The sequence below is a fragment of the Cynara cardunculus genome (assembly GCF_001531365.2).
Source record: "Cynara cardunculus var. scolymus isolate 2C chromosome LG 13, CcrdV1, whole genome shotgun sequence".
Lineage (NCBI taxonomy): Eukaryota > Viridiplantae > Streptophyta > Magnoliopsida > Asterales > Asteraceae > Cynara > Cynara cardunculus.
In genome coordinates, this window is record NC_037540.1 from 8,527,019 (window position 1) to 8,553,895 (window position 26,877).

A 26,877-nucleotide genomic window follows, 5' to 3' on the forward strand; every position below is an offset into this window, starting at 1 on the left:
CTGTATTTTCACACTTGCCCCCTACACTTTTTGGATGGGCTAAATTCACCCTTACATCAACTTTAATACTCACTTTTAACATTCTTAATTAATATTTTGACCTGATTTTAACATAAAAAAATGATGCATATGACATCATCTTATAACTTATTATATTTATAGGGACGTGACGGGGTAAAATACAGTTAACAAACCAAAACAAAAGAATTTATCTGAACCATTCATCTATTTTAATCAAACGATTGTGAATAATAAAGACTGTTACATTTTACGTACAATTAGATTCGAATATAAACCATCTATTTTTAGATCTAATGGTTGACAATTCTTTATTCTCTTTTGAGGATTTCTTTAACCTCCCAAAGAACCAAACTGGAACGGAACTGGTTATATCTGATTTGGTTCTCGGTTCCGAACTTTTAAAACAGAAACAACATTGTTTTGTTGTATATTTTTCAAATTTATAAACGTTTGTACTCGATTCAAGATCTTGGCCGGATATCTGAGATTACAACGACCCGTACATGTGATTTGAATCAGTCTCAACCAGTTCCTCGTCTTGAATGTTTAAAAGAATACAAAATTTGACTGACCATGTAACTTAATAGAATATTTTATTGTCGATCAAACGTCCGTGTTGTATAACGCCTTGATCTCGGCAGGTTTGGAAACTGCAATATCGATATGTTTGCAAGGTCACAAGCATTAATGTTGATTCAATATAATCGATACCTTTAAACAACCCGCAAAGAATTTACAAAATGGCAGCATTTCGCTACCTAAAACGCGGTTATTTCTCATTATTCAACTTCCCCAAATGATCAAAGATTGGGATGCTAAAAGAGCTCATTATACAAATTGAGAAATGAACTTAAGGTTACAGTAACATTCCGGTAAATTCGAACTACTTTAAATGCTGCCATTTGATGAAGACGACATGACAGAGAGAATGTCGGTCACGGACGACATAGCGCTCAAAGCCGCTCTCAAAATGTCCTGAGAACAACCTGGTTTCACAATGCTTCGTACCTACAGAAATAAACATCAACAAATTTTAGAATGCAGTGTAAGCCAAACGAAACCAAACGAACTCATTATATTCCATCTATAGGTGGGGTCATGGAAGCCCAAAGAGTAAAGCAGCAATTTCCATATAGACCCTCGAAAATTGTGATAAATAGAGAAAGTCGGATATGATAAGGTTTTGAAAAACAGGTTAAAAGCAAGCAATAGCATATAAATAGGTACCCTTGTAAAATCTGTGCATTAAAATGACCACAAAAATCAATAAACCGAACAAATCCAGTATATCCCACTCGAAAGTAGGGCCTGAGGGGTATCAACCTATTGATATTGGAAAACCCAACGGATTCTTCCAATGTATTATTTCTGGGTCCAATGGAATTCAACGATGTATGCAGACCTCAGACCCGACCTCTACCCAGATGGGTGAAGACCAGATGATGGTGAGTTGAAGGTACCTTGTCGAGATATACGTTCAGTTCTTTGATACGGCCCATGTAATCCAGATCCTCGATATACAAGCTCACCGTCCTAGAATCAGCTCCCGGACCATCAAACTGAAGAGGTCCCGGGTTTCTGTAAACATCATCCATCAAGAATTTGTTTGCATTTTTTCTAAGCAGCCTGCATAATACCCCATAAAATCAGATAACATCAACCTTCAAGTACCAGATCTTAAATAAGCTTAATATGCATCAAGAATCATGATAAAGTGACCTACTCATACACTTTGCCTCTAACGTCGACTGTAGCAGGATGGACAGCGGGTTTTCCAATCATCATGGCTCCAGAAGCACGACCATGATCCTTTACGGCCATCATAGCCTAGAGGTTTCCAAATTGGTCATAAAGTCACAAATTGATCAATCTGGAATGCTGACAAATGGAGATAACATGAAGTCATGAACAGTGAAACCTACCGTTATTGGAGCAGCACCACACCGCCATTTGCTTAAAGAATCCTTCAAGTTAGTTACGGTGGCCATATAACCATTTAGACCAGCGGCCAAACTATGGTAACAAATATGTCCAAGAACCTGTATCATTATTGTTGATCACTAAGTAACGATTTATTGATGTTTAATATAGAATGTTTAGGTGAATGGGATGCAACGGATCACATACATAGGCATAGTCACAATCGAATTTCGAAGGCAGAGAACCCCGAGCTTGATAACCCAAAAAATGGCAGATAGCAGTAAATTTCTTCCCTTTGTATGTCCCTTCTTTCTGTTTACATATTTCACAGATAATGAATTCTTAAGAACCATTTTAAAGATGCAATCTTTATAAACCAAATAGATCATGTATATCCCACTTAGGGTACGGTCCCCCCATGGGGGGCGGGGTGTGGGGGAGGTGTTGAAGATGTACGCACACCTTACCTTTGTCCCAAAAGACTAGAGATGTTTCCAAGAGTCGGATAATCTTTATAAACCGGACAAAGTCAGTATATCCAACCCAAACATAGGGTGGGGGGTACATGGAAACGAAATCTCTATCCCAAAAGATAGAGATGTTGTATAAACCAAACAAACTCAGTATATCCCACCTGGCCTTTTGGTGGGGTGGGGGGGGGGAGATGTAGGCTGACGTTGCCTCTGTCCCAAGAGACTGAGAGATTGTTTCCAAGAAACAGATAATCTTTATGATTGTTGGTAAATATCGGATCTTCTAGCTCCTATTGCACAAATAACACTCAGCCCATAAATGCTCGTATCTTACCAGTCGTTTGTTCATCTCCGCTTCTACAAGAACAGCAAGAAGCTTCTCGGTTTCAATCTAAGAATAGACATTCAAGAATCAATCATTGTGAAATCCAATTTACAATCTTTCTATGATGTTACTACAAGGGACGTTGAACCAAGTACCTGAGACAATTGTGCTGAGTCATCTGATTCAGGATAAAGGAGAAGCTGCGGTATTAAAGGTTTTATATGAGCATAATATACGTAAGAATTTAACCAAGAACGTATCTCCATATGAATAAGGACGCTAAACGGACCTCTTCTCTAATAAATGATGGCAAAAATGCAAATAATGCGGATGCCCAAGGTGACAATTGTGTTGATATTTTATCAACAGAAACACCTTGTCGGAGAAATCGATGGATTTCCTGAAATCACAAGATTTTAGTAATATTCTGATTGAAAGATATAGATTCATGAGGACTTAAACTAAAATGGAAAAGGGTAGGGAAATAGATACCTGCAAGAGTGCATAAACTTCAGGAATGCTTTCTATAAGCCCTTCTGGAAGTAGGATGACACCATGGTATTTTTCTGTTTCAATAAACAAAATTTTAGAAGATGAGGTGATAGTAGTAACCACCAGATTGACGAAAAAAAGACCACCACGGACCTTGTTTTGCCCTGGCTTCAACAGCATCACATATCTGTTTTGTTATATCAAAGATGGTAAGTTTTGAAGCAACAACTTCTTCACCAAGAATAACCTACAAAGAAGTCATAGAAGGTTTAGCTTGAAATCAACAAGAAGAAAAACAAAAGTAGGAGAAAGTTCAGTTAGGAACCGTAAATATGTTGAGAACCGTGAGAACCAACTATTCATCATGAATATGCATGACTTGCATGAATATTATTCATCATAATATCATGCATATTCTTTCATGATATTCATTATGAATAATTGGTTCTCATGGTTCTCAAGATGTTTAAGGTTCTTAAAATAACCTGCCCCTGAATAAATATGTTTCTATATTGAAGTTGTAATAGGATATTCACCATGTTAGGATGTGACTGCAGAGTGCATTCCAAGGCAACGTGAGAGGTCTTCTGACCCATGAGCCGAACAAAATAATAGTACTGAAGCAAGAAGAACAAGAAAAAGAAGCATTTAGATATGATAATGGGGAAAAAGTAACTAAATAGCAAGGAAATGGAGAAACTTCAAACTTCAACTATTTAATAGTGTCTCTTTTTGTACATTGACCATCCCACCCCTCAGACCCTACATCCTTGGGGTAGAGGACAGGTTTCCATACCCACCCCTAGATCGCACCTCTAGGTGGGATATAATGGGTTCGTTTGGTTTGGTTTTGTTATACATTAATCACCCCACCCCTAGACCCCACATCCTTGGGATAGAGGATATGTATATATACATCTCACCCCATACCCCCCACCTCTAGGTGGGATATATAGGATTCGTTTGGTTTGGTTGTCATACATTGATCACTTCATCTTGCTAGCATAGAATGTAAAACAAGATTCAAATGCCAACATTATTGTATTCAAGAGTTGAGGGATTATCTGAATGAGGTGGTTACCTTCTCAGCAGAAAGAGCATCTGTGCAGAGGTTGCTGATGAGCTGAGAGTCAACCTAAACAAAAGGCAAGAAAGATGAGATATTTCCTTTAAGACAGAATGAGGTATCTATATAATCAGAATGGCCTAAAGCCATTAATCAAATAGTTGTACTTTTGTAAGTCATCAATCATATGAAGTTAAGATCAAGGGATGTACACCTTGCAAACTGTATCGAAACCAACATTAGCTTCGACAAACTGGTTCTTGAGATCTCCATTCAATGTAACAGGTACTCCTACCACCTGCAATGTCCATATTTCTATTTTAGTTTGTCCACTTGAAAAGTAAGTGCCAACTTTCCAATTATATCCTTAATTATGAGATGGAAAAGATCATTACTCCCTCTTATTATTTAAGGGTAAACTTGTCATGTAGTTAATTAAAACATGTAATAATTATGCATTTATAAAATCGTGTCTTTTTCATTGTGGACAGATTTATCTAGCGAAAGCAGGACATCCAAAGCTACCTTTGTAGAGCATTTTGCTTGAGAAAAAGCCTCAGCAAGATGGGCAGCATCTGTGTTTGATGTTACCCCTTCAATTTTGAAAACGAAAAACGAGATTAATAAATAAGAAAACAAGAAATTGTATATCTATCACAATCATATATAACCAAAGTTCATGCATACCTCCAACAATAACAAGGCCATCCAACTTCAAAGCCTTACATGCATCCATTGCAGCATTCACTTGTTCTGTTGTTCTTATTTGATCTTTCGTTCGCCCCAAAAGATCAAAACCACCTTCAGAAGATCAAAACAGTTTTAAAATAAGATACTTTGGGAGAAAAAGAAAACCACGGTCCCAAAATGATCATTCCGTGTAAGTACCTTGATTTTTGTAGGTTGCAAGAACATCATCTGTGATTTCGAGTATTCTTTGAGCATATAAACCTTCAGAACCACCTAATCACATCCATTGAAGTTTAGTGCCATTTGGAAGAGATAGAATTCTTGTTATATCTGCACATCAAACGGTTATATAATAACATTAATAGCAATGGAATGGTTACCCAGAAATCCAAGCAAAGTACTTTCAGAATTGTGAATCTTGAGAGCTTCATATAGTCCCCATACAACATTATGTCCTCCTGGAGATTGTCTACCACAGAAAACCAATCCAACCCTGAAAGATGAGATGGCAATCAACATGAGCTCATTGCTAGAGATCGTATTTAAAGGAAAGGGTCATTGGTACAAAGGTATCCAGGTTACTGGTAGATCCCAAACTCCCTGGAGGTCAAGGGTTCAAGCTGCACCAAAGGTGAGGAGTGTGTGTGAGTCTTTGCCATATATAAATATTATATACTTAAAAAAATGCATACTTGATTGCAGGATGGTCAGTAATAATCTGTGCATCAGGGACATTGGATGTAGCTCTAAGAAAATGAGCCAAAGGCTGACCATAAGTGTGAGGAAATGATTGACTGATAGCACAAGCACTAGAGGAATCTGCTGCAGTAGTTGCATCACCAAATTCTACTCGCACAGTAGTTCCCTGTGAAGGAGCCCGTAAGACATGGTCAAAAAGCATAAAATCAAAACAAACCAAATCAGACAAGCCCAATATATTCCACTTGAAAGTAGGGTCTGGAGGGTGACATGTATGCAGATTGATCCTCTTGGTCCCAAAGGATAGAAGAACCAAGACTAGTGAATGGTTCAAAAGCATAACATATCATTGAGTTCGTGTTCTAGCCTCTAGGATATCTAGTGGCATATCCCGAGATCCCACAAGAAGTGGGGTCTGGGCGTACGATGGACCCGTTCTTTCCTCTACCCCGAGGGGTAAAGAAGTTGTTTCCTTGAAGACCCCCTGACATATCAACTGTAAACAAGGTAAATATGCTGCAAAAATAAACAAGCTAATCATGGAAAGATATTCTTTAAATGGAGATAGAATTCAACGAGCTCATAGTAGATGTAACTAGAACTTGTACCGGTGCTTGCTACCTAGCAGTCCATCAATTGTAGTTTTTTTCTACCAAAGGGTCATTGGTCCAGGTTACTAGTAGAGCCTCACGTCATAGGAGGTCAAGAGCTCAAACCTCACTAAAGAGGTGCATGAGTATTTTCCGTATATAAATATTATGTACTTAAAAGTATCTCTAGTTTTTTTCTTGAACAACCGCGGTATTTGATGCCTTTGACCTAACTAGTCCATGGGTCCATGAAGACAAAACTTTAGGTCTTCCAAACGGCAGATGTGTCCCAAAAGGAGTTGATGGCACCTACGGAATTCGAACCTTAGACCTCTTAAACCATCCATCATTGCTCTGATTATCCCCCCATTATTACTATCTATTACTGTATGCACTGATAGTATCAATCAGGTAGTCAACTAAGATAAAGAAGAATATATCGATGGTGTGTTGAGACTTCTGAATCACTAACCACATAAAACTTAAGATCATTCAAAGTAGATCATACAAACTTATATATGTATGATTAAAAGGGTTCTATCTATCCAAAGGGCTCTTGTAGAGACATTAACAGGATTCCATGTATCAAACACAAAAACTACGTGTGATGGAAGTAAAGGACCAAAAGGGTAAGACGGAAAACACCATGCATAGACCATGAAGTAAGCGATCAACGCAAAGTTAGACATATTTTTCTGAATGGTAATAGTAACAATCAAAATAATCCCGTCAAATGATCGAATATTAAAACGATTCAGAAGCCTCAAAACACAAATTCTTGATTCCACCCAAAAAAACTCCAAGCTGAATTCAGAAAGACAACAGTTGGTGTAGTGATGAAAAACCTGAAGGCAAGGGGGTAGCTGTGGTTTGTAAAGAGATCGAATCTGTTGGAGATGAGAAAGGTCTCTGGGAAGTCCATAATCTGATTCCATCTGTTACTCTGTTTTTACGCAGTTGTTGTCTGAATGGAATAAGAAGAAAGACAATCCGTGTGTTTTCTTCTCCCAGCAATCAGCAATGGAATGGCTAGTTGAAGAAGATGTCCGCCATTTTAGCACCTCCAATGGTTTGTCAAAAGTGGTCAGCAGTTGCTTATACAAACAACGGGAATCGCCGTGGAAATATGCACCCACCAATTAAACCATGTACCGGATTTCTTTTGTTAAATCACAATAAACACTACTAAACCTTTATTTAATTTTGTTATATAAAATTCCTTCTACTTTTCAACATTTTTATACCGTTTCTATCACCATCATTACTAATAAATGTTAAACATAAACATAAAATAAAAAATATATTGATATTTATATTATGTTTAAAATATATTGATATTTATATATTGTTAAAATATTTAATACATTTAATAAAATATTATTTTTCTTTCTTAAATATTTATTACAAATAATTTTTTATTGGTGGAAAGTAGAGGCGGCCAGAAACCAATCTCGGTCCCAAATAGTAATGATCCGGAATGAGACCGGTTAGTCTTGGTTTCGTTCTAGTCGAAAATACTAAGGTCCGGTTAAGAGTACTTGTAACCGGTTTCGGGCCGGACCCAAACCGGTCATGTATTAAAAGAACATTTTTTAAATATCTTTAAAAAAAATTCTTTTTGATATTTTTTTTAAAATATTTTAATGTTATTCTAATACACTTTAAAATATCTAGTTAGGCCAATCAAATACACATAAAAATATGTGTTATTGTAAATTTGTAATTTGATTTTCAATCAAATACATTTAGAAAGCTAGAAATACATATAAAAATACATTGTTTTTAAAAAAATCGGGCCGGTCCCGGGCCGGACGGGGTCTTGTTTTTGGATGAAAACCATAATCGGTCTTTAACCAACGGTCGCAAACCGGTCCAATCGGTACCGGGCCAGGCCGGTCCTAAGTCGGTCCCGATGCCGGTCCTCTGCCAGGCCCGGCCCCATTTGGCCATCTATAGTGGAAAGTATTAAAATAATAGTTTATGTCTCTATTTATGAAATTTTCTAAATTTAGAGACTTTTATGATCTCTCTCGATACTTTTCTTTATTTTAGCATATAAGATAACATAGTTGTTGGAGCAAAAAAAAATGTTAAATCAATCATTTCTCTTATTTTAGCATAGTTGTTGGAGATGTTTTTATAAGTGAAGATAAATTTAAAAATAAAGATGAATGAATATAGTTGAATCTAATTGAAGTAGTCAAATGTAATTGAAGGTACTGAAAGTACTTGAAAAACTTAAACTTAAATTAAAAAATCAGTTCATCCAAAAATCAGAACTATTCTCACCGTTCGCACCACGATTTTGTATTCTCACAAAATCCTGCATCTATTATGTAATATGTCTTTTATGGAAATAGTCCAAACGAGAACATTTTCATTTTACGAAAATACGAGAACGTCCTTTCAATACAGCCAAATCACATTAATACTGTAATCCACCACATGTAATACTGAATCGTAGATGTAGCACGACCTAGGTCAGTCACCTCTACACCACCAGGTCTCTCACGTGTATTATCACATGTGATAAGGATGTTTTCGTTTTTTTCTTAATAAATGTTTTCTCGTTTAAACCTCCATCTATATTGTATTCAGTTTTTAAAAATTATTTCCTGTTATTTGAATTCATTTTTTTTCTAGTCAAATACCATTCTCTAGCCAAAATTCAATGTTCTTTAAAAATATTGTAAATTATCAATAATTTTATATAAAGTTTTAAAAAGTAGTTTTTTAAATTATATTTTATGACGTATTCTTTACAAAAAAAAAAAAAAAAAATCGGATCTTTCAAATCGAATCATTTTTGATGGTTTAAGCCGTTTGGTAATCTAGTCCGGTCTTAAAATTAGTCAAAAACCGTTCTGTCCGGTCCAACTTGTGGTTGAATGTTTTTAACAGTTTGGACCGAATTAACCGTCAAATCATTTTTAGTTTTCATGTTGTAGGCTCAACATTTTGTTTTGATTAACCTGGATATTCAACCCACTATACGAGCCAACTAATCCTAGGGCGACCATCTACTTTGCGAGTAGCCCAGTGTCATTGCATTTGAACTTCCGTAGCTATAAAAGAATTTTTATTCATCATTGGATTTGAACCTGGGACCTCCAGACACTTTTAACATTTTAAGCTCAAACTCAAACCAATCAGACACCACCCTTATGCTTACAATATTTATTGCCCAATTTAAAAGGAAAAAAACCGTCCAAGACACTAACTTTTTAGTTTTAAATTCTCAATTATCCGTGTTCCTTAAACAGGTAAATTCCGAAACCCGTACACAATCAAAAGTTTCAAAATTTCATACCGTTCTTCGACTTGCTCAATGTTTTTCCAGAATTCCAACTATTGTCGATGAACTTGCTTAACTTTTTTTTTCTTCAACATGCTCAATATTTTCTTAATTTTTTGGAGATAAATGTTTTTCTATTATTCGATATAATTTTTTAATAAGATTATATTGATAGAAATTTCATTTTGGATATAGATGTCATATTTTTCTAGTTTAAAACTCATAAAATGCTCAAACCATCTAAACGGGTCAGACTATACCGTCTTTTGTGGTCTAATTTGACCGATTTGGCACTTGCCGTCAAACCACTCGGTTTGAAAAACTTTTTAAACTATCATTACAGTTTGATTTATGATTTGGAAGGTTAAATCGTCCAAACCGAATCGCAAACTCCTCTATTTTATGTAGTCACCTTGAAATACATTTAGACCCCAAATTGGAAATAACAATTGAACAAAAATATTGATGCGTTAAAAGGATTGGGCTTCAGTATTTGTCTAACATAATTATTGTAATTTTAAGTAATGTACTTTAACTTGATTTATATTTCGAGTAACGTACTTTCAAAACTTTCATTTTTGATACATAAGATATAAAATTTTTAACATTTAAATACTCGGGTAACCGGTTGAAGCATTAATCAGTTAAATATGTTGAAACATTAACCGGTTAGATTAAGATATTCATTTCAGGAAATAATACTTCGTTGTATACCACATCACTCGTCATATCAACATGGTAACCGATTAATGCTTCAACCGTTTACCAGGTACTTAAATGTTTAAAATTTTACATCTTAGGTAGCAAAATGGAAGTTTTGAAAGTACGTTACCTAAAATAAAAATCAAGTTAAAGTATGTTACTTTTTCATGTAATTTACCCTAAAGTTAAAGATAACCGGATAATTTTACATTTATATCAATAAATAGTTTTTCACATTAACACAATACATGTTCTTTTGTCAAAAGCATAATTATTATTTTGATCATAAACAATAAACATTCAAAACATAATAAGTTTGAGATCGATCGTTACGGTTTCAACTTTATACGACATAATTACCTATTCGATATTCATTGATAAAAAATTAACGTTACATGGCTGGCATGAGTCGTTTATTATTTTTACAAGTGGGTTATTTAACAAAATTTTCACCAATAAAGGAGAAAAACTTAGAGTAAACTACAAATTTGGTTCATGTGGTTTGTCGAAAACAATACTTTGTTCTTGCAGTTAATAAATTACAAGATAGTCATCTTGGTTTTTAAAAACTAGAAGAGTATCCGCGCAATGCAACGAGACACATCTTGATTTTAATGTTCTATTTTATTCTTTGTATTTGTCGATGTTATAATACGATTTTATGTGTTTTTAATAAAGCAATAATGATTTTATTTTTGAATAAAATATAAATTTAAAGATATCATACAAATTTGAAAAAAAAAATATTTATGTTAATATCAAATCAACTATTTAAAAGTTCTCATTTTTTATGTAATTTCTTTAATTTATTTTTTTATTATAATTTAATTTAAGTTTAATAATGAAATAATTTATTTTTGGTTTAATAATATAACATTTTATAAAGATAATAATTAAGTATTATGTTAAAACTCAATGATTATCCTAATTATATTTTAAATTTTTAATATTTAAAATGAGATGTTTATCATTTATTTGATTATGTTTATTTGCAGTTAGTTATACGAATTCGGATATGGAGCTTTAATAAGTTGTACTTACGCACAATCTACTTGCAATCTTGAGTTTTAAGTAACATGCATTAATAAACAGTACTTTACGCATAAAAAGTGGTTTTTAATAGTTTTGTCAAATGCTTTACAATATAGTATAGATGTTCGGATTTGAATAGTTAAAAATTCCATTAAACGAGTAGCTTTTTGGTACTTTTGTCGATTTTCTTGTCTTCTACCCAATCAAAAACTACAGAAACCAAAATTATAAAAATCAATAAAATGACGAAAATGCTCTTAAATTAGCAGAGTTTTTTAAGGGAGGCTGTACACATAGACGTTTTTGTAAACTACGATAATCATTTTATAATTTTAAAACTGTAGGGATGAAAAGTGTACAACTTGCACTAAATTTATTAATCCTCTGCATTAATTGATTTTGTTTCAAGTCCTTAAAAAATTCCAACTTTATTCTCACTTTCTTTCTTTTGTGTGCAACCACTCATGAAGAATTTTCCACCATGGATAACGACATCATATTCTTGGGGCTTTTCTAGAATATCATGAAATGTCAAGTAGGGTTTATTCAATCATGTACCAACATAATTTGGTCAATTTAATTTTTTTTTATTAATCTGAATATCCTAACCCGCTATGCAAGTCAACTAATCTCAGGGTGTCACCTGCTTTGCAGATAGCCCGGAATCACCGTATTTGAACCTCCCTGACCACAAGGGGAGTTTTATTCCTCCTTGGATTTAATTATTTTACAATCTTACATTAAATAGTTGTATCGATATAAAAAAAAACCACACCATTAACCGGTCATAATTGATGAGATCGAAAGACAAGTGAACATGGCATCGTAAATAACCAATCATGGTCCTTCAAGGTTATGTCCTTAGTCTTAGGGTGCATTTGGTTTGTAAGATTGTTGTTGAGTGATTTGGATTTCATGGAGGGATTTGGATTGGAATGAATTTGGAATCATTTATATGTTTGTTTTGTAGGATTTGGAATGGAGTTGGATTCCATTATTTATAAATAATTTATATAAAAAAATTATTTATAATTATAAAAATAATCAAATTACATTTTTATTAATTTGATTATTATAAAACAAATGTTTTTAACATTTTTATAAAAAAAATTATTGCATACAATCTTACAAAATCCCATGAAATCACAAGCACCTCCTAAGGATTTCAAAATCCCAAACACGGATTTAAATGGATTTGAAATCCAAATCCCCCAAATTCATTTCATTCGTGCAAACCAAACGGGGGACCTTAAAGTACAAAGAATCGCGATCATATGAAGAAAAGCTAACTTGTTCCCAGTGCCCTCAAAGCATAGCACATTTAGTTCCGAAGTAATATACTTGTACAAACTAGCAAGAGTTTAAATCTGTCTGGCTGTAATGTGGGAGTCATAATTCCTTTGGGTATCAGGCTCCTTACGGTATCGGACTTTTAAAGTTATACCAGTGGATCATTGTGCAACTTATTTGCTTCTCACATGATCGCTCTTGGGGCCGCGAGGTTGGGGGTTGTCAGTTATAATAACTTATTATGTGGGTTATTGAACTAAAACAAAGCTTTAAATGGCTAAATTTAAATCATACCAAAATAACGACAATACAAAGAAAGAAACATCATCCATTTGGAAATAAGCAAGCAATGCCATCCTAATGCTACTAATATTCAAGCTTTATAGGCAAAAGCTGAACCTGAAAGTAGATTTCCTACATCACAGCATACAAATTATCATCTGAGACTGCTCGGAGGAAAATGGCGTAACGGGTTTTCCCTCAGTAGCTCCGTTTCCCTGTTTCGAAAGATGAATTCCCGAGTGTCTCTTAATGATCAATCTACCCATGTAAATTGCAATAGATACACAAGAACTTCTTTTTTATGTAATGGTGCTCCTAGGGAAGTTCAAATGAGAAAGCTAAATGTTTTGAGAACATGGAATCAAGTATTCCATTAATTTTCTCTTCATGAATTACCCTAAAATATTCATGAATGTTATTCATTATGAATATGTGTTTCCATGTTCTCAAAATATTTATGGTAGGATCGCAAGCTACATTTGTTAGTACTTACTTTTTGAGCTCTTGACCGACCTTGTCCTTGAGCTGCAGAGCAGAAGATCGTCCACCCTCGCTGCCCATGTTATGAGGTCTGAAAAGAATGTAAGAACATAGATTAGAAGACAGACACCCAACAGAATTACACAAGGATCATCGATTCTTGGTGATCCCCTGCTTGATATGAGGGCAAACAAGGATGCGATACCACAAATTTTGAGTTGAATGTTGGGCAACCTTCTGAATCTAATTAGAACTAATAATCAAGGATGTATTCACCAAGAAAAATTTCCCAACACAACCAAACCAAACCAGATGAACCCGGTATACTCACTGAAAGTAGGGCCAACGGAGGGTATGATGTATACAGACCTTTCCTGAAGACGCGACTTTTGAAAAAGGTTTTCCTTTTTTCAGAAAAGCAATGATTTTCTGGAGGCACTATAGAGCATCACATAGGAAATAAATTTACTATAAAAAGAGAGTCTGCAAGCAAGCAGATAACAAGGACATCAAATAGTAACAGCAGGGAGGACAAATCAGAGCAATATCCCATAATAAATACTTTAAATAGTGTCTAATGGATCAAATGGATGTAACACAGACAGACTTATTAAGATTCAAGTGTCATAAAGCAATTGGAAGGAAAAAGATGCTCAAAGACAAGCATTTTCCATGTTACTTTTTGCTTTCCTTCCTCAACCCATTGTGTAAAAGTGTGTGTAAAAATAAAAGGTCATAGTTTAAACTCACTCTGAGGATTCTTCATCTACAAAAACCTCAATACAAGGAGTAGTTGCAGCTCCAATTCTATGACCAGGTCTCTGGGGAATCTGAGATTTTAGAAGAAAACACTCAGATATATAACAGATGGACACAACTTGAAGTAATCATTCTTAAGATGGAAATGGTCAAAGGGACCTTATTTGATGTCCACTTGGCAGGTATGGCTTTATTTTCTTTATTTCTCTCGGCTCGTGCTCCTAGAGTGTGCCAGGGTTTCAAGTCGGGCTTCAATGATTCCGATTGGTGCATGGAGCTCCTACTACCAGTGCTCGTATCTTTAAAGACCTTTAGTGGAGCCCCAATAGCCCTACAAGACGAATTTAGGTTAGATTACCACAAACTTTACGTCAAATTTGATTAGGATATGAATTCATGTGCCCACCCTTCTTGCTGTGATCTTTTCTTAGAAATTTCAGAACCTTCCAAAATCTGGTTTCCTGAAGTGAGGAAACAGATGAGCAAAAGAAACAGATTTAGACAGATATTTTCCAGAAAGCACAATAAAGAAAAGAGAACTTGCCACTTCCTCCCCTAGCCAAGACAGTTCCAAAGCTCCGTGCAGGTTGGTGGGTCTCTAATGATTCCTCCTAAGGATTGTGAAAACTGGCATCAATGCAAGCAATTCACGCAACAGTTGATATAACAAGAAAACAAAAGAAGATGAATTTCTTGGCTTACTGCGGTGGCTTTTGGTCTATTCATTGAACGAGCAAAAAATTTCTTGTAAGCTGATTTCAACTTCTCAATAGGTTGAGCATTCCTATTAAATGGAAAAATAGGTGAAAGTTCAAGCATATCTATAAGACAAGTGTAGGAGTGTAAACTTCACGAATCAGAACAGTCATATACCCCCCCCCCAAAAAAATCTTTTTCTCAGAGATGAAAATATCATACATAAAAATGTTCAAGTTATATGTCTTGTATAATGTTGTAAGATGCATTGCGGTACACCTACGTGCTTTTCTAGTCCCCCCTAAATATGTAGAATAAAAACTAAACATAAACACCATACAGAAATTCTCAGTTAATTTCTAGAATATCCATAGTGTAATACTACATAAATCAGAAGGCACAAAAGCATACCTAGATATCCCACAATCATATATGTCATTTGCAGTTACGATTTTATTGTTGGATTCCAGGTGCAAAGCATATGATATGTAGAAGATAGAATGGGTCTGGCCAATTTTGTTAGTGTCAAGAAATTTATATACAACTTCAGCATCAGCACAGCTTTCAGCCTGCAATGCAAATTAAGATTTGTATACACAAATTAGCAGGATTCTGAGCTGAACACTGGAAAATCAAAGAAACAGTCTTAGTAGTTGGCAAGCACAAAAGGATCCTTAAAATGATAAGATGCCGAAACCAAGTGTTTATAAGGACTCACATACTCCAACCACACTTTAAGATAACGAAGATCATCCTTATACCGTTCTTCATGCCAAAAGCTTCTCACACATTGTTCATAGATCACCACCAGTCCTGAGCCGTCTCCACCAGGAGGGAAAGCATCCTGAACCCATTTAATGCAACTACACAAGGTAATAGAAAGGATAGAATGTTAATTGAGTAATTTGGGCACACTCCGAGATACCCAACAAAAGTGTAGGTAAAAAGGGCTCCAATTACAACTCCAAGTAACCGAATTCAAAAAAAACTGACTTTCTGTCCTCTCCATAATTCCAAGGAAGATTGGGAAGTTAATAAAGTCAAGTTAAGTGACCAACTGGTTCTTTTTGGAAGAAGTTTGCAAGCTTTCTTAATTCCTTCTCTTCCCAGCTTTTTATTCAGATTCAATACATAAAATCACAAAAATTATAATTGATGCATCCCCTTGGTATAATAATGCAGATGAAGGAAACAATTTACACCAATTGTGGAGTAAATTAAGGAAGATTAGGGTACATGAACTTACTCTAGCCATGGATGTAGAGGATCCTCACCTTCATACTCATCAATTGCTCTAATCAGATTCCTAGTGAAAGTTCAAAACACGAAACAATCAAGAAACAGTTACAGATTACTAAAATCAAGTTTGAGTTTCTTCAAAACAATTCAACGACCTTTTTCAGTTCTAAACCCTAATCCATCTATAATGGAGAAAGAAATACTAGGGTTAGAAAAGAGTGAGACCTTCTGGTATCTAGGAGAGAATCCTTGACGTGAATATCGGAATGTGATTTAAGGGAATGGTTGAGGAGTTTAACGTTGCGGCCTCTCTTCAATGGCCTGACATTCTCTTTGAAGAGTTCCCATTCGTTGCCGGTTTGTTGCTTAGAAGCTAAGAACTCGGTCTCTGGATCCATCGTAGTAGCTGCACTGTGTTCAACGATCTCTTCCATGGCTGAGGAAATTGGAATCTGCAAATCCATGGCTTCTAACGGTCGAGTTGTTCCTGGGATTTGAAATTGAACGGTTAAAGAGCCTTGTAGTGGATTTCGCTTGCCGCGCCTGTAGGCCCAATTATTTGCTGCTAAGCGTACTGGATGACGATGTGCATCTGGAGCCGGGTCGGGCCGGCCCACACCAAATTAAAAAAATAAAATTTAGGTCCGTTTTACCCAAATGCTTTCCGCTTAAACTCAATATTCTCACATATTTTACCGTAAGATTTTAGTCCATCAAAATGGTCTCGTATGCAATAATTTATTCGATAAGTGATAACCGAGTAAGAGTCGTAACCCTCACTTACCCATGTAAGACTCTCGGTCCTTACCATTGTCCTGTAAGATTCTCAGTCTATATCATGTAATCCGGTAAGGTTGGGTAAACGGTTCCCTTAGGCCTTACTTGGCTAAAAACCAAACCAATTTTAGTCATTTGATTTTGTTTAGAATGGTTCGGTTTCAAAACTATTAGTGAATTTGAGTACAAACTCTGGTTTGTTTTAAGTTGACAAATACAATCCTAATACGGCATCGTTTTCAGCGAGAATATGTCGAATTCCATCAGATCATTCTAAAAAAAAGCACTTGGGGAGCAAAAGGGTTTCCAACAATATATAAAGATGAAATAGTTCAAGTCTAATAGATGTGACACTCAACAAAGGATAAACAAGCATATGTTGTCCTAGAGTACCGAGATAGGGCTAGACGAATATAGATCGTCTCATAATGTCAAGTTATTATATTGACTCTGATACCACGTAAGAATATATATAATTCACATATTACCCTCCAAAAAGGCATTTGATAGTGGAAACCATATATTCCTTGAATTGATTCAAATATTTGTATATTTGTGAACGAAAATGTGATATATTATAATTTTGTAAGCAAAAGTCATCAAAAATAAGTTTCCTAAACCAAACAATTAGGGGGATGTGTTGGCATTGATTCCTGATGGTTTTAAATTCCAAGCTATCATTCTTTGCATTCTTTCACTTATGGCTATGGACAACCTCCCATCTTATACACCAACACGGTTTCGTCCTCATCTCGTAGCACCGTGTCTGCTCCCGTTTGGCCAGAGTCTTTGAAGATCACGATTGCATTTCAAGAATGATGCCGGAGGGGGTGCCATTTGTTACACACACGTTTCATCGTATTCCTATTTAGCAACCCATGCTTTTTAACTTGCATGAACCCGTTTTCATCAGCGCTGAATCCCAAGATTGGCTCGTGTAACGACATTCTTCCATATCTATTGGTTTCTTTCCTTCCATATACGTTACAGACGTCTAATGAGAGAATGATTTCATTACGTTAAACAACCAGTAGTTTAGATGGTTTTTAAAAAATATAAATTCTCAAATCATCAGATTTTGTTTCCAACTTTTCTATATATTAAATATTTATATACGTTAAATAACAAATAAACTCACACACCCTCCTCACCTTTGGTGAGATTTGAACCCCTAACCTTCTAAAAGGCCAAAGACTCATATACCGCAGGGCCAAAGGCACTTTGGTCATATATCATATATTGGTAAGTAAAAAAGGGTGAGTTAAATAAATTTATATTTAAATAAAAAGTCATTCCTGTGAAGTAAAAGCATGAAAAGTCTAAAATGATGATAGCAAAATCTAGTAAAATGTCTTTGCATAAGTTAAAAATCAGAAGAAAAGATGATCAAAACTTCACCCTAATGTAAACAACTATTATGTTCTCCTCCTTTTCACTCCAATTTCTTGCTGCTGTTTGTTTCCTCTCCTCCTGCTGCTGCTGCTGCTGCTGCTGCTGCTGCTGTTGTTTTTGACTCGTCAAACTCCAGTAACTGCCACAAACCCAATACAATCTCATCATCTATATATATATAATATATAAAGAGGGTTGGGTTCTAGTGAGAATGAAAGTTATGACGAGAAGGGTAAAGAAGAGATTTCCACCCTTGGATCAACCCTAATGAGATGCATCAGATCAATTCCCGTGAGAAACGCAATTCATGGGGTGGTGGAGATTAGAAGTGATCAAAGGTTATGCTTCTCACCTTTAACTCCTATTCTAACACGATCCTTCGTCTATATATATATAAGACCCGTAAAATGAAATATAGGATTCTAGTATGTAGGTGTGATGGCATACCGGTTTGACCTCTCCGTTCCATAGACAATGAGCAGCCAAGAACCCTATTACCCCTGGCACGATGTATAATAGAGCCGGCTGAAAAGAAATAAAACCAACATCAGACATTTTCCAACATGTGTATCAATAGTCACAAACAAAACAACTTTGTTGTTGTGATCACAATAGGCAAATGTATCATGAAAACTTTCCAAGAACAGAAATGTTGTACTACCATTGTCCCAAAATAAGTGTTACTATCCAATTCTACCCTTAATAACGAGATGGAGAAATTCATCAGTCTCTATTATCAGGGGTAAAATCATCATTTAATTAATAAAAAACACATTTCGAAAACTGTGGGAGTAATTTTCATGGGAAGGGAGGACTGATCTGATCCATTTGCTTCATATTTAGTTTCACTTTTGTTAAGGCGTATGATGGGTTATTGCAACATGACCCCAGATTACCAACCTGTGCCGCTTGAAACCAGTTCATGACAACAATTGTAACGACCAAGCCGGCTGTGTATCCCAGAAAAGCACTTTTGAAGTAGTGACTCTCTTTCCCTCTTGACACATCAAATCGAAGAGCCAAAGCTACAAAAATGCCTGGAAATAAACCGGCAAATGATAAGAAAACATCAAGAGCAAAGTATAATTGATCAATTAGAATATTAAGAAAGCTAACTTCGATTCTAAATACCAAAAGACACTCTTTTAGGGTGCGCTTGGTACACTGGACAGAACGGAATAAAACAGAACAAGGATCACAGTTCCACGTTTAGCAATTTTATGTGGATCAGACAGGAATATAGTGGAACAAAATTAAACACATTATTTTCATAAGGTTTCCATATTTTGATTAATTTATGTAATTTATAAAATATTAGTAATAAAAAATAATATAGAAAAGGTATAAAAAATTGGACACTACATAAACTTTTTATTTTGGTGTCATTTAATCGTCTTGACGAAAACTTCTTAATGATATATTTTGTTATAAAAAAAATATTTATTTTATTATAATTTAATAAATTAGATAAATTAATCAAAGTATATAAACAACTCATTAGAAGTAAATTGGTCATTTTATTTGTTCTGTCCTGTTTTACCAAAAGCTGAACAGCAATGTCCTGCTCCGATACCAAACGCACCCTTAAGGCACCTGTTGGCATACCACCTCTTCATCCTCTATACCAACACCACTAAAGTTGCACTTAATGTACAATGTTTTATTCTTGACTACTCTATGTCTCTGTAACCCTAGTTTTGGGACCATATTAACTACATCAATATCGAAGTGCATAAACCATTTGCATTTTACTTCTATCACTTCTCTAACAAAGCTACTCGGATCCCAATGAAACAGAGCAGAAAGTGCACAACTAAAGAAGTATGGCCAAAAGCCTATAGCTGAACCAAGTTCCTTTTAAGACAGGCCCAATATACTCGGCTAGCTTAAACCAACCTTTTGGTCCAAAACCCATATTATATATATGTAGTAGTTTCCTAACAGTTCCTGTCAAAAAAAAACATAATGGAATATAGGCTGTGCATATCATAGGTTAATTCATGCCAGCATCAGCCGACTTCAAAGATATAGACAGAAGCAGTAACCTGTTAACTTGGTATTCAATTGTAGACTTGAATCGTGAAAAACACCTCATGCAAACAGGTGTCCAAAATTATAGACTACCCAAGGTCTTCGAAGGAGCCAGTTGGCATAAATAATGACACAGGTAATTACTAACTACCAAATATTGCCTCATTGTAACTTCTCTTGATGTCAGATTTAAACCCCACCAGTCCTGCTTACATTTCATATGCTATAGGCACTATGCCAGAACAACCACCATTTGGGCTAGGTAATGAGTGCAGTTAGTGCCAACAATGATTAACAACTTGACAGAAGCTTTAACAATGATTTACCATGGTAAATCACCAAAGATCATACCTGGAATTACAATGTCTCCTAGACCAAGCATGGAGAAGGGGCGTGTGTCAATTCTTGATGGGAAAAGAAGCTGACAGAAGGGTAAAATCCATCATGTTAAATTGTAAACACCAATTCCAATGAAAACAGATATGCTGCACTTTGGCATACTACCTTGATAGGTGCATCAAAGGATTTAGCAACGCTGACCATCACTGGTGTGAAAAAGACCCAGAATATATCATATACAAAAAGTCCAGCCTGCAATTTTAACAATGGCATGATCAGAAGTTCAGTACCCATGGCAAAAGCATAAGTAAATCAACAAAGCAAGCCCCATCATCTTAAGCAGTGTGCCGTTAGAGATGGTAGATCTGGCAAGGGCAGTGTTCCAAATTCAAGGAGTGACTAAGATCAAGACTAGATAACAGCATGTAGCATCAGATGGTGTGGTATGATGGCAGCTGCTAGACTGCAACTCATTCCTAGTCAAGCTGATCCACTGATAATCTCCAGATTTAACTAAATTACATAAGATGACAAAAATGTACATACATGCCCCTCGTGAGTGGTAATACATATTGCTCCTCATTAGACCCTGGGCCATTAAGTTATTCCCTCATCTTGAAATACTGGTAGCATAAAAGATAATGGTGCAATTAAACTCGTACATGCAGTCCTAATATCTATAGAGCTCATGCTACGAAAGGGATTCTTCACAGTTCACGCAATTAATCTAAACTCAACTGGAATAGGACAGCAACAAATGCAGACAACAACTTAAAGAATCCCTTACCAACAGAATGGCACCAGTCTTGAAAGAGCCAAGAGAGAGCATTTCGATTCCCTGCAAAAATTAGAAAGGGTATCAACTTAAGATGTGAAGAATATTGATTCTCCCAAGATGCAACAACAAGCGATTAACAAAAAAAATGTTGCTTTCTTCCAACAGGGATTAAGCTGATATCTTGAAGTAAACTTCCACTCTATTAGACACCCTTAAACTCATGACACCCACATTAAAAAGGAAGCAACTTCTCTGTTATAAATCAAAGGGAAAAGACCATATGGATATGAAATAAATAAATAAGACAGATCCATCCACATGTAAAGTTCACATAATCAAACATTTGGGCATCTTTATGCGAGACTCCACAGAGTCGTGCATACCACAAATGCTACATTATTACTCGGTATTGACATTGCAAAGGTTAAGACAAGCTAAGCTGCATGAAACAACAGGTAATCAGGCATATAGGTACTTTGTAGCTTCATTCATCTCAACTGATTCACATGTTACAGGTGAAATGTCAATGTACACATAACCCAGCCAACTTAAGAATGAAAGTTGACCAATTTAAATTTATAATTTCAAAAGGAGACTAAATCTGAGCATAAAACTTTGTGTCATTTGTTTTAATCTTCAAACCAGAAAAAGCATACAAAAAGAAAATTCCTTCTCAATCCACCAAAGACGGTGTAGAGTAGCTCAACAAAAAGATTGGTCGAGTCCATTGAACCAATCATCTGAAGAAAGCTGAAAGTCATCATTTTAACAGTGATTTTGCTAGATCATGTGTCCTATGGCAGTGCCTAAATTCAGAAATCCCACCAAGGGTTGCACTTCATTGTTGTGTTTAGCAATATTTTTCTTATATTTGGACAGAAGGGACCTTTTAAGAGAAACAGAGATGTGGTCAAACCTGAATGCAGAATGCAAGACCCAATATATTGTTAGCCAGCCAATGCTTCTGTGCAGCATACCATGCACAAAAAAAGGTACCAGGAATAGCAGCAACAACTTGAGACCTTGTGAACTCAACCTCCAAAGCTGTTTAAGAAATGTTTAAAGAAACATATCATTCTGCAGATCACAGCATGATAATGTAATCAAACAACAACTCAACCTCCAAAGCTGTTTAAGAAAGATATCATTCTGCAGATAACAGCATGATAATGTAATCAAACAACTGCAGAAAGAAAAAATAAATAACCTAGGGATACACAAACAGAACTCAAATGCACCAACATTTCTAGTCCAAGTTCATGAGCCAATAACAAGACAAGAGATGTCAGTAAATGTCGAACCAGACAAAAAAAATCAAATTTCTGTTTATTATAACAGTCACCGAGTTTGATACCCTCATAGATGGAGAGAGCTGGAATCAGGCTAAGGGAGAAGCACAAGGAGTATGATTTTGAGACACCTGCCAGAGATCTAATTTGAGATCCTATCTTTCCTACAAAAGTTAATGAGCGCACTGAGAAAATGTTATGTTGGAACTTCCTGAAGAATGCTAACATTGGTATCACAGATATTAAAATGCACCTCTCGGATATCAAATTTGAAACACTTCCTTGCCTACAAAGTTATAGAGGGCACTAAGAAGGAAAATGTTATGTCGGAACTTCCTATATTCATAAGCGCACAAGACAAGTAATGTGATGCACATCCATGTTGGTTAGATAAGGGAACCCCTCATAGAGTCGTAGTTAAAAGCCTGTCGCATGGTATCTCATAGTCTCAACTCTCAACATCTTCTAAAAGGAATCAAGCGGCATGGACAAATGAAAAAAAACAAAGTAAATCACCAAAGTGTATAGAAGATTTTATTTTTTATCATGGGAAAAAAAGAGAACGGTACATACAGCGGAAGTATGGAAATCGCCATATTATGACGTCTTCATTCCACTTTTTTGGTAGAAACCGCCCAATTGCTGGTAAAAGTGTAGCCCTGTGTTAAAACATCAAAATTTAATAAAAATGAGTACTAAATAAGATTAGCAAGCAATTATCTGCTAGAATACAAAAGATGGAAGAATGATCCATACAAAAAGAACATACGAAAGAGCGATGATCCCAAGTATAAAGAAGTAGCATGTCAGCACTGCATTAACCAGGTCTTTTGATAGGAACTTAAAGAGCAAGAACAAAGACAACAACATTGCACTGCCAACCAAAGGAAAACGCATGGCATGTTCATTAGACATTGTCTCCTGAAAAAAAATCAGGCAATTGAAATTTAGAACAAATAATATGAAGTCTAGAGCTCAAAGAAAGGTTCATAACATATAGCTCGTATACTCACCGAAGGAGGTGTTGGCTTGACAGAGCGGTAGCAACCCACAAAAACAGTGAGGCATGCAGTCAATACGACATTTATATTTGTATCCACCTTCACAAATAATGGCGCCAGTGTTAGACCTGCGACACCACAATGCAAAGTAGATATACACTCTCATAATGAAATGGTTCACTAGAACTAGATAAATATAAATGGAACAATAAGTTTATGCATTGAAATTCACAAAATTAGTAAATTAGATGTGTTTAAATTGGAGAAAAATGTCAAACCTGCTAGAGCAATGTTTGCGGCACGCTCACCATTCTTCATTGTCACAATTACAAATCAGTGATTCAGAATAAATCCAGATAACAAGTGAATCTTTGCTCACTAGTTGGAAGCTGAACCTATGGCCTACAATTAACATAAGTACAAAACAAAACTTCACAGGGTTGTAGATGAAAGACTGAAAAATAACTACAACTTAACACCCGCTGTAAGTTGTCCATTAAAAATATCAAACCAAGCAAACTCAGTATATCCCCCTCAAAATGCAAGGTTTGAGAGGGATGAGTTATACGCAGACTTGACCTCCATCCCCAGAGAGTAGAGCGGTTGTTTCAGAAGACCCCCGCTTGTGCAAAAGTGCAAGTGAAAAGGAGAAGACAAGGCCAAGAAGAATAGCCGAGAGTAACACAAGAATAAGAATAGCCAAAAGTAGCACAAAGTAAGTAACATAAAAAGAAGAGAAGGGGAAAAGGCACAAAGAAACACAAACGAAGTAAGGAAACACACACAGGGCCAGCTTTCTACCTAAAGCAGGCCCCTGATACCCATCTGCTAGCTCCCCATACCTCCCCCTTTGCTACCCTTGTCTACTAAAAATAAAACAAGGAAAAAAAGTCTAATTCATGGCAAGATTGAATACATGCAGAGCCTGTGCCCGATGGCAATTCTAGTTGGTACTTGCATAAGATCACAATTTGCTTAATATCTCATACAAACCACACATTACAGATAAAATAATCTCTCTCCAGCAGTCCTACCCTTTATCTGTGGGAATAATCTGGTGGAGGTTAGAATCATGACCATGTTTGTTTAATATGACAATGTAACCTATAAGTGCTCAATACACATATGAAACTATAGAGTGTCTACAACCTAGGGTGCTCAATTGTGGTAAGGAAACATGCACAACAAATTTTGAAAACCTTAGATGTCCATCCTAACAGGCAACAGCCTTAAGGCAAGCATCAACTGAATCTCACTACGTTTAAAAAAAAGCAACATACTATAACCATGTCAGTCATTTTCATAGAAAAGTTGGTCCTCCCACAAGAACCAACATGTAGACATACTTCAAACATGAAAAGGAAAAAAGAAAAGACTAGTCTGAGAAAGCCTCAATATTAATGAGATTTTTTATGCTGAGATCTGTTCCACATTTCCAAAAAAACCATTAAGCTTTGTACTTTTGTAGTGAATCCGGATAGACTGCTTCAGCCCTGGTTGCTCTCTATTTCTTGAGCATAAATATGCATATAGTTGGGCCGATAAGAGATTGTTATAAAAGGAAACCCCATGTTGTGACCATGCTAGCACCTGATACAGTCTATCAGATTGACCGCTTTGCATGATCAATAACTCCCTAAATCAGTCTTTAGAGAAGATATATCAACTCGTGAGTAACATGACCATGAACCAGTGAGAATATTCTCGCTTACAAAGATTACGGATGGTATATCATGTCAACTTCAAATAACAAAAAGGAAGCCATGTGAGTAAGGGTATATATCGGAATATTTTTTTTGTTACGTTAACGAATCCAAGTATGTATACTAAAGACCCAAGAACAAGAAATAATCGAAATTTTCATCCCTTCAGTTCACTATATCATTGGCCAGTAAGAAAATATACTTCCAGTTGTGACGCAAACAAGTACCTTCAGATCCTTGCAGAACCAAAAAAACTCGATCCTTTACAACAACTAAAAAAGATCCCCAAATCAATCCTGTCAATTGTACGAATCAAGTAAAACTAATAAACCCTAATCACAAACTTATAACACTGAGACCGGAAAGAAACTAACCGCAACTAAACGGAACACAATAAATCAAGCTCCGTAATTAGACTGACAGACAAGATCGATCGATCCAAAAGCCTCACGATCTGTTCCTGTCTCGTACCTGAAAAATAAAGAACCACACAAAAATGTCAAAAATCCACGTAATCATGAAAACCTAGGGTAAAAAGACAGCGGATCGTTGACTTGCTTTCTCAAATCAAAATCACAGACTTAAGAAAAATTCATCACCTTGAACGGCAAAAGAAATCGAGAATCGACTACCGCCGGCGGTGGTTCCAAAGCAATTCCCCTTCTCCGGCTCGTCTCTGATTCTACTTCGATGGGTCTGCACAGAAGAGAGAGCGCGTATGCTTTAGATGTCGACGCTTTATAATTACAGTATATAAATTTCAGTTAATTTCCATTTATTGTGTGTTTGTGTCATTCCATGTCATCTTATCCAATCACCTTGTGACACGTAATCATTTGAGATCAGTTTTATTTTCATTTTCTTTTGAATTTCTTCAACATTTCAACCATTTTCTTTTTTTAGAAAATATGGATTTTGAAGATATTTTCCCCTTCTAAAATTAGATTTGAGGATTATTTTAAAGTTTAAAAATTAATCATTTCGTACTTTTTTGTATTTAATATGATATTTAAAAAAATAAATCGAACACAAAAAATCTTGTATGACTACAAGAATACTTGTGAAATACAGTAAGATACATCTCGATTTTAATATTTCATTTTATTCTATTTTCTTCGATATTATAATACGATTTTATGAGATACTGAAAAACGATAATGTTTTTATTTTTTTTGAATAAATATAAATTTGAAAGTATTGTAAAATTTTGAAAAATAATGTATAGAGTTTAATGTCAAATTAAAGTGTTTGTTTTCTTTTGAGTAATTTCTTTAATTCAATATCTATACTATATTATAAAACATTTGGCTAAAACTCTTAAAAACTCTTAAACTCTTAAAACTCTTAAACTCTTAAACTCGTTCATCTCTATCCGATTTCATCTCATATCTGAATTCGTGTAACTAACTGCAGATAAACACAATCAAATACAGGATAAACATCTTATTTTAAATATAAAAAATCTAAAATATAATTAGGATAATCATTGAGTTCTAACAGAATGTTTAATTATTAT

At 35.4% G+C, this 26,877-nt stretch overlaps 3 protein-coding genes across 7 annotated transcripts; all 3 read right to left on the reverse strand.

Annotated features, from left to right (window-relative positions):
• Positions 1-686: 686 nt before the first annotated feature.
• LOC112524581 (pyrophosphate--fructose 6-phosphate 1-phosphotransferase subunit alpha-like) lies at positions 687-7,341 on the reverse strand. The gene is made up of 19 exons (XM_025134468.1): positions 7,122-7,341; positions 5,680-5,852; positions 5,368-5,480; positions 5,186-5,260; positions 4,985-5,098; positions 4,823-4,890; positions 4,512-4,595; positions 4,313-4,366; positions 3,768-3,848; positions 3,385-3,478; positions 3,232-3,305; positions 3,029-3,139; positions 2,895-2,939; positions 2,749-2,805; positions 2,149-2,253; positions 1,944-2,060; positions 1,745-1,848; positions 1,482-1,647; positions 687-1,029 (listed from the first exon to the last, which is right to left on the reverse strand). The coding sequence occupies exons 1-19, from the start codon at positions 7,209-7,211 to the stop codon at positions 910-912; spliced, it is 1,845 nt and encodes a 614-aa protein (XP_024990236.1). The 5' UTR covers positions 7,212-7,341; the 3' UTR covers positions 687-909.
• A 5,535-nt stretch (positions 7,342-12,876) lies between these two features.
• LOC112525637 (mitotic spindle checkpoint protein BUBR1-like) lies at positions 12,877-16,551 on the reverse strand. Its single transcript, XM_025135840.1, has 11 exons — positions 16,277-16,551; positions 16,059-16,118; positions 15,531-15,675; positions 15,224-15,381; positions 14,819-14,900; positions 14,661-14,727; positions 14,523-14,577; positions 14,276-14,447; positions 14,108-14,187; positions 13,371-13,448; positions 12,877-13,092 (listed from the first exon to the last, which is right to left on the reverse strand). Exons 1-11 carry the CDS (start codon positions 16,513-16,515, stop codon positions 13,032-13,034), a joined length of 1,197 nt encoding a protein of 398 aa, XP_024991608.1. The 5' UTR covers positions 16,516-16,551; the 3' UTR covers positions 12,877-13,031.
• A 1,576-nt stretch (positions 16,552-18,127) lies between these two features.
• On the reverse strand, positions 18,128-26,109 carry LOC112524272 (signal peptide peptidase-like). 5 transcript variants are annotated; one of them, XM_025134033.1, is made up of 14 exons: positions 25,961-26,107; positions 25,736-25,832; positions 25,589-25,633; positions 23,937-24,060; positions 23,671-23,786; positions 23,427-23,578; positions 23,231-23,316; positions 22,285-22,412; positions 21,378-21,428; positions 20,756-20,842; positions 20,603-20,672; positions 19,121-19,257; positions 18,668-18,745; positions 18,128-18,359 (listed from the first exon to the last, which is right to left on the reverse strand). In XM_025134033.1, exons 4-14 carry the CDS (start codon positions 23,974-23,976, stop codon positions 18,261-18,263), a joined length of 1,044 nt encoding a protein of 347 aa, XP_024989801.1. In that variant the 5' UTR covers positions 23,977-24,060; positions 25,589-25,633; positions 25,736-25,832; positions 25,961-26,107; the 3' UTR covers positions 18,128-18,260. The 5 variants fall into 5 exon arrangements, with proteins under 5 accessions (XP_024989801.1, XP_024989800.1, XP_024989798.1 ...); XM_025134032.1 differs by having other exon boundaries at positions 25,589-25,657; XM_025134030.1 differs by lacking the exon at positions 25,589-25,633 and having other exon boundaries at positions 25,961-26,109.
• Between the last annotated feature and the right edge of the window lie 768 nt (positions 26,110-26,877).

Excerpts from the sequence above, each read along its gene's own strand:
- LOC112524272 (XM_025134030.1), bottom strand. The coding sequence starts at position 23,976 with ATGAAGAATGGTGAGCGTGCCGCAAACATTGCTCTAGCAG. Across the intron at positions 20,843-21,377 it reads AGACTGGTGCCATTCTGTTG|GCTGGACTTTTTGTATATGA; the intron begins GTAAGGGATTCT and ends TTAAAATTGCAG. Across the intron at positions 18,746-19,120 it reads ACTGGTTTCAAGCGGCACAG|CCGGCTCTATTATACATCGT; the intron begins GTTGGTAATCTG and ends ATTTCTTTTCAG.
- LOC112524581 (XM_025134468.1), bottom strand. The coding sequence starts at position 7,211 with ATGGAATCAGATTATGGACTTCCCAGAGACCTTTCTCATCTCCAACAG. Across the intron at positions 3,479-3,767 it reads TGCAGTCACATCCTAACATG|GTTATTCTTGGTGAAGAAGT; the intron begins GTGAATATCCTA and ends ACTTCTTTGTAG. Across the intron at positions 1,648-1,744 it reads GTTAGAGGCAAAGTGTATGA|GCTGCTTAGAAAAAATGCAA; the intron begins GTAGGTCACTTT and ends GGTATTATGCAG.
- LOC112525637 (XM_025135840.1), bottom strand. The coding sequence starts at position 16,515 with ATGGATTTGCAGATTCCAATTTCCTCAGCCATGGAAGAGATCGTTGAA. Across the intron at positions 14,728-14,818 it reads ATAGACCAAAAGCCACCGCA|GAGGAATCATTAGAGACCCA; the intron begins GTAAGCCAAGAA and ends CACAATCCTTAG. Across the intron at positions 13,449-14,107 it reads GTAGATGAAGAATCCTCAGA|ACCTCATAACATGGGCAGCG; the intron begins GTGAGTTTAAAC and ends CATTCTTTTCAG.